This window comes from Microtus ochrogaster, chromosome 10, assembly GCF_000317375.1.
Source record: "Microtus ochrogaster isolate Prairie Vole_2 chromosome 10, MicOch1.0, whole genome shotgun sequence".
Lineage (NCBI taxonomy): Eukaryota > Metazoa > Chordata > Mammalia > Rodentia > Cricetidae > Microtus > Microtus ochrogaster.
The window spans coordinates 85,118,672-85,125,148 of record NC_022016.1 but is presented as its reverse complement, the minus strand read 5'-3'; the positions used below and the strand labels follow the sequence as shown (position 1 = coordinate 85,125,148).

Sequence of the window (6,477 nt, the reverse complement as noted above, 5' to 3'; positions counted from 1 at the left end):
AAAAAAAAAAAAAAAAGAAGAAGAAGAAGAACCTGTTCCAAGAACTTTCCTGGAAGCATCCTGGTCTTCGAGAAGGATGATGAAGGACTTGGGAAATGGCAACTCCCATTGCCAGGCCACCAGCTCAGACTCTGCCTCCACCATTCGCCAAGTTCCCCAGCTCCAGGAAGACCTTTCACATGATCCCCAGATTCCTCACTACAGAAATGACCTAAGAAAAGAGTCCTCCCTAGGGCCATTGGGAAGGCATGAGTCCTCCCTCCAGGGAGCACGCTAGGTCTCTCTGAAAAGCATGGATGCAAAAGACGACCGCTAATATCAATTCTCAAATCCAGAGAGGTAAACTGAGGCACCAGGGGACTGAATCCTGATACTTCCTGCCTCTCGGATACATGCCAGGGAAAGAGGACAGGTTCTTACCTTTCAAACAGGTCACGCAGGCTGTACAGTGTCCATCCTCATTCACGTAGTGGTCGGGATCACATTGCTTCCTGCAGTGGGCAGGGCCCTGTGGGCATGGCTGTGTTGGAGACAACCCTGGAAAAAGCAGCAGAGAAGTTCTAGGCTTGGTCACCTTGATAATGAGCCTTCCATTCTCCATCTCTCATACCTAAACCCCATGGTTGTATCAGATAACTCTCATGTTACAGATGGAAGCATTGGGCCTCCCTGGAGGTCACTAAAAGCCAGCAAAAGGAGTGACCCAGGTGTGGGGGAAAACTTGGATCTGGCATTCCTGGGATGCCACCTGACAAGGGGGTGGCCTCAGAAGATCGCAATGACTTTTGCACTAATAAGATCGGTTTCTCCTAGCACTAAAAGGATTAAAGGGGCCGTGGAGGTCAGCAAACACAGGCTGCGTGCTGGCTGTCACTCTCAGCAGAGGTCCTGAGCCTCTGAGGGAATTGAGGGGACTATAGGCAGTCAAGACCATGAAGATCCTCACCCAAGCTGAGAGGCCCTAGAATCACCCAGCAATCTTCCTCCCATCCTCCGAGGACTGGAGATATAGAGGGTGATGAGGCTGAAGTGGGGGATAAATGAGGAATGGGCATCCCCCATCCCCCACCTGCACCCCCACCCGCACCCCAATATCTATTCTGCCAGGTTTCTTCAGGGATGATTCCCACAGCCTGGGCACAGAATGAACACTTGACCTAAACGGACCAGTCAGAACACTTCATTCATCCCATCATGTAACTCCAACAAACCAATCAGAGCATGCCATCTTTCTCACCAACTGTGATTGGCTCAACCTGACCATGACCAATAAGCCCCACCTCTGAGCATGTTCACCCAAGGTGTTCTGGTTTTACCACTGAATTTCTGGAAGAGGTGGGCTTGGTGGCGTATTCCTTTAATCACAACTAGGAGTTAAATCTCAGTATCTGAATTCTGTGAAATACCGCCAGGATTGCTGTGTCTGTCTCCAGCCACCATTGACTCCCTGCTGCAGAGCCTGGCTCATATTTGGTGAACCCGGATTCTGCCGACTTCCTGAGTAAAGCTGGAGAGATGCCAGGCTCTTCCCTACCCCTACCCTATACAAGGCCTGGAAGGAAAGGGTAAGGGCTCAGGATTCTTTATTTTAGCCCAGGCTGAGCTTACTAGCTCAGTGGGTGAATCCAAGAACCCTTCTATGTCCAAGCGCTGTCTCTGGGTTCCTATGAGGTTCAAGCGCTGACATAGGTAAAGAACCCGGCCTCCATTGTAGTGCCCTGGTCCATCGGTAAGTACTATTGCTCATAGCATGAGGCAGAGTGAGCTTGTCATAAGCAGAGAACTGGGTAGTGGCTGCCAGGAGTGTCGAAAGGCCTTGCGGACCTACGTAAGGCAAGACGTTGCCATGGGGCGACCTCTCAAACTCAAAGGTCTCCCAGCTTCTTTCCTCCACCGGCCCACCCACGTGCAAACGCTGCCACACAGCTGAGCGCTGATTTGAGAGGGCAGACAAAATGTCAGAAATTTCCCCAAAACACGGAAGGAGGGGTTTTTGGTTTTCCTTTGTGGCTTACCCGGAAGCACAGAGTCAATAAAACTCCAGCAAAATGCCCCGCCCACCACCCAGGCCTGAGGTACGCAGCTACTGCAGCACGGGGCCTGAGAGAGGGCAAGTGGGAGGAAGGAGCAAGCCCTCAGGCACAGCTGTTAGGTGGAGGAAGCCTAAGATGGAGGCGTCATGCTCGCAAATTCGTGTCACAATACATTGAGGCCACAGCTCGCTGTGGGCAGAAGGGTGAAAAATGCTGAGAAAAGAGGTGTGGAGGTGTGGGAACCAGTCGCCTGCAGCAAAGGAAGGCTTATATAGAGGTGGGGTCTCAGAGCTGCAGCAGGGCCGAGATGGCAGAAAGGGACACCCAGGGGGAAGGAGACAAGGCATCGCCAGAAGACCAGAGGCCTGGGAACGGACGAGGGGAAGGTGCGACCTCTTCCAAGAGCAGGCAATGAACTTGCATTGGACTGAAGGACGGGTGGGTGGAGGAAAGAAACGAGGGAGAGTGGGTAGGAGTCTGGGGCGAGGGAGGGGGGTGGTGCTGTAAATTAGAATAACCCCCCACAATGAGACCTTCAATGCTTCAATGGAACTATTTGGAGAGACAATTTTAGGAGCTCGCTAAGGATATAGGAGCCCTAATCCCATAGGATGGGTGTGGGGGCCTCTATAAAAAAGGGACACATATGGTAGGAAAGTGGGCAGGTCAGGCTGCAAAAGAGCCATTCCCCTCTCCATTTTCTAACCAGAGGGAAGTAACAGCCTGGAGGAGCCCAAACACAAGCTAGATGGGGGAGACCAGTAGGGGGAGGGGGAGGACCCGAGAGAAACCAGGTGTCATAGTACAGGCCTGCCATCCCAGCATCCAGGAGGCAGAGGTAAGAGGATCAGGAGTTCGAGGCCAACCTCTGCTACACACAAAGTTCAAAGCCAACCTAGACTCGACGGGACCCTGTCAAGTTGTTGTAAAAGACTGGTCGCAAGAACATTTAAATTTTGTTTTTATTTCCGTGTATGTGTGCTTATGAGTGCACATCATGTGTGTGGATACCCTCAGAGGCCAGAAGAGGGCGTCAGGCCCCCTAGAGATGGAGTTCACAGGCAGTTGTGAGCTGCCTCATGAGGGTGTTAGAACTGAACTTGGGTCCTCTGGAAGAGCAGGCAGTGCTCTTAACCCCTGAGCCATCTCTCAAGCCCCACAAAAACATTTTAAACTCATTTTTTGGGGATAGTCACTATTAAGTTCTTTCTCAAATACTTCCTCCGGTAGCTTGTGAAAGACTGGAGTCCCACAGGGCGTTCAGAGAACACAGGTCTAAGAGCAGCTGTCAATGATCTCCAGCCCCAAAGAGCTGTACAGTACTGGCGGTCCTCACCTACCCACAGGAAGCCCTCCAGACACAGTGCCTGGCTCTCATGCCTTGTCCTAGAAGCAGCGGGCAGTTACACTGAGCCAGTGACAGAGACTTCCTCCCACCCTCGACTTCATAGCTAAAGTCTCTCTTGCAAATAGACATCTATTCCTGGAGCTCAGAGACCACACCACAGCTCCACCTCATACCCCAGCCACCAGTGGCCCCCACATGGGTTTAGGCCTTTTAATAGTCACAGGGGACCAAAGTACTTCATAATCCTTTTCTAATCTTCAGGCCCGAAGAATGTTCCTGAAGGATTTCCTGACGTTCTCCCAGAATTCATGCTATGCGAGGGCTGGGTGAGCATTCCGGAAACCCAGCACTGGTTAGGCAAACCCTGTTCCCCAGAAAGTTGCAGCCTGGAGCAGGCTGGGACAAACACGTGTCCTGGCTTGGAACAGACAAGAACCGTGAAGATCAGGGCGAGGTATTGTGCGGCAGACCCAGCACTAACGATGCTGAGACAGAGGGATAGCAAGTTCAAGATCAACCTGAGCTACAGATCGCATTCAGGGCCAGCCTGGGAAACTTCGTGAGCCCCTATCACAAACTAAAAAACGAAGAAAACTAGAAAATTGTCACGGGTATAGCTCAGCGGTTAAGAGCAATTGCTGCTCTTGAAGAGGACTCAGATTCAAGTCCCAGCACTCACGCGGTGGCTCACAAACACCTGCACCTCTAGTTCCAGGACATTGGACACCCATTCTGATCTATGCAAGACTTGCATGCACATAGTGCATATACATACATGCAGGCAAAATACTCATACACATACCCAGCACTTGGGAGGCAGAGACAGGTGGATCTCTGTGAGTTCGAGGCCAGCCTGGTCTACAAGAGCTAGTTCCAGGACAGGAACCAAAAGCTACAGAGAAACCCTGTCTCGAAAATCCAAAAAAAAAAAAAAATACTCATACACATAAACTGAAAAGAAAATTTAAGGGTGGTGGGGGGAACGAGGAGAGAAGAGAAGAAAACGAAGAATTACAAAGGGCTTCCGAACTCCAGAAATGACAACTGGTCATGGTCACAGGGGGTGTTGGCTGTTGAGACTCTGAGGCCACAGATTCCTGGGCTCTACCCCCAGCCAATCCTGCCATGCCACAGCTCTAAGACCCTGGGAAAATCTCTGAACTGGCTGAACCCCAACAGTCCCATCTGCAAAACAGAATCAATGCTTAACCCAGGATGTTAGGTCCCAGACCTGGTACAAAGGGCTAAGGTGCCTATTAACATATCAAAGAGGACCTGGCCGCCAGGTTCTCCAGCATCCCTCAGACCCTACCTGCTACAGGGTATGGCAGGCATGTCCCAGTCTACCCGAACTCTCCAGCCCAGCGGCTGGACTACCCTTCCCCCTGAAGCTCTTCCCTATGTAATCCAGACTATTTGGTTACTGTCCCTTTTCTACCTTTCCTCCTCTTGGCTGCTACACCTGGTTCCCCTGTCTGCCTTCTCCCTTCCTCTCCCCTTTCTCCTCAAATGGCCCAGTTCGGGGTCATGCCCACTCTGGACTCTCCCAGATGTCTTTGTCTCTGGCTATGCTTTCTCCCGTTTATCTACAACAGACTTTCTCCTCCACCATCATGGCCTTTCCTTTTCATTTCTTTATTTTTATTTTCCCATTCAGACCACAGTTAAGTAAGCAGGAAGTCAGCATGGCAGCTGGGCTGCTAGTGGCTAGGACCCTGCTGCATAGGCAACCCCAAAACCTCAGAAAGGGTCTCACATCCTTGTGGCGGTGGCAGAACCTAGCCTGTGAGGTAACCAAGCTTGCTCTTCCTCAGACCCTGTGACATTAAGGTGCCCTTGGATACCTGTAACCAAACATGACCATGTTTGCTAGCTTCTATCCTGCTCCTCCCAACCCCCACCTTGTCGCAAGTCCCCCATGAGGGTCAGACATCAAAACAAGGAACCTATGTCCAGCCCTCAGTACCCCACTCACCTGAGGGGCAACGGTGACAGCAGCTCCCCACAGCCTCCCCGGGGTTGTAGCTGAGATCTCCAGCACAGGTGCTCTTGAGCAGTCGATCCTGGAGGGTCAGGGAAACAGATGAGACAAGGCCAGACTTTAACCTCAATGCCACCCTGCAGTCCCAGGAGGCATGGTGTCCACTCACCGTCAAGGCCAGGCTGAGATTATTGTCATAGAGGTCAGGAAGAGAATCCCTGACTCAGCATCTCCCCCACAGAGCTAATAGCAGCTTACTTGCAGATGGAGCACCCAGAAATCTCTGTGCCCTCCTCTGCTTGTGGCCACCTCCCCCACCCCAACACCAGTCCATTCTCTCAGCTACCATCAAGTCAGCAGCTACAACCGGTTCCACCTGGCACACCCCTCCAGGGAACTAACAAGCCTCCCACCCTGTCTCTAGGGACGAGTTCAGCAGTAAAAACATCTGGTAAAGCTGGGCAGTGGTGGTGCACGACTTTAATCCCAGCACTCGGGAGGCAGAAGCAGACAGATCTCTCTGAGTTTGAGGCCAGCCTGGTCTACAAAGCGCGAGTTCCAGGACTGGCTTCAAAAAGCTACACAGAGAAACCCTGTCTTCAAATACAAGAACAACAACAAAACCCACATCTGGTAGAGAGACATATGGGTTGAAGTTCTGCATACCCAGATGGAAAAGTGCTCAGATTCCACAGACAGGGCCTCACCTATTCCCAGCCTACTCAGACACCCTCTCTGGAAAGAGCATTAACCCACCTCTGCATCTGCTAATAAGTTCTGTCTGCTCTTGAGTTTGACATAGGTCAAACTGCCCAGTCTTTTCTTTGCAACTGGCTTTTAAAAAAATCAGTGTACAAAAGAATGGGTTTTGTTGGTCATTGTGGCACACACTTGACTCCCAGCACTGGGGAGGCAGAGAGAGGCTGATCTCTGTGAGTCCAAGGCCAGCCTGGGCTACATACTGAGTTCCACGACAGCCAGGGCTACATTGTGAGAAACCCTGTCTCAAAACAAAAACAAAAAAGAAGGGGGCTGGAGAGATGGCTCAGAGGTTAAGAGCATTGCCTGCTCTTCCAAAGGTCCTGAGTTCAATTCCCAGCAACCACATGGTGGCT

General features: G+C 51.4%; 1 protein-coding gene across 1 annotated transcript in view; it reads right to left on the bottom strand.

Moving 5' to 3' along the window:
- The window catches only part of Tnfrsf8 (TNF receptor superfamily member 8), a 47,893-nt gene that overhangs the window by 27,752 nt on the left and 13,664 nt on the right, over positions 1–6,477 (bottom strand). Inside the window, exons 2-3 of the mRNA XM_005353765.1 lie at positions 5,357–5,444; positions 421–537 (exon numbers count right to left, since the gene is read on the bottom strand). Of these exons, the coding sequence (XP_005353822.1) occupies positions 421–537; positions 5,357–5,444 (205 nt within the window). The remainder of the gene's footprint in view (positions 1–420; positions 538–5,356; positions 5,445–6,477) is intronic.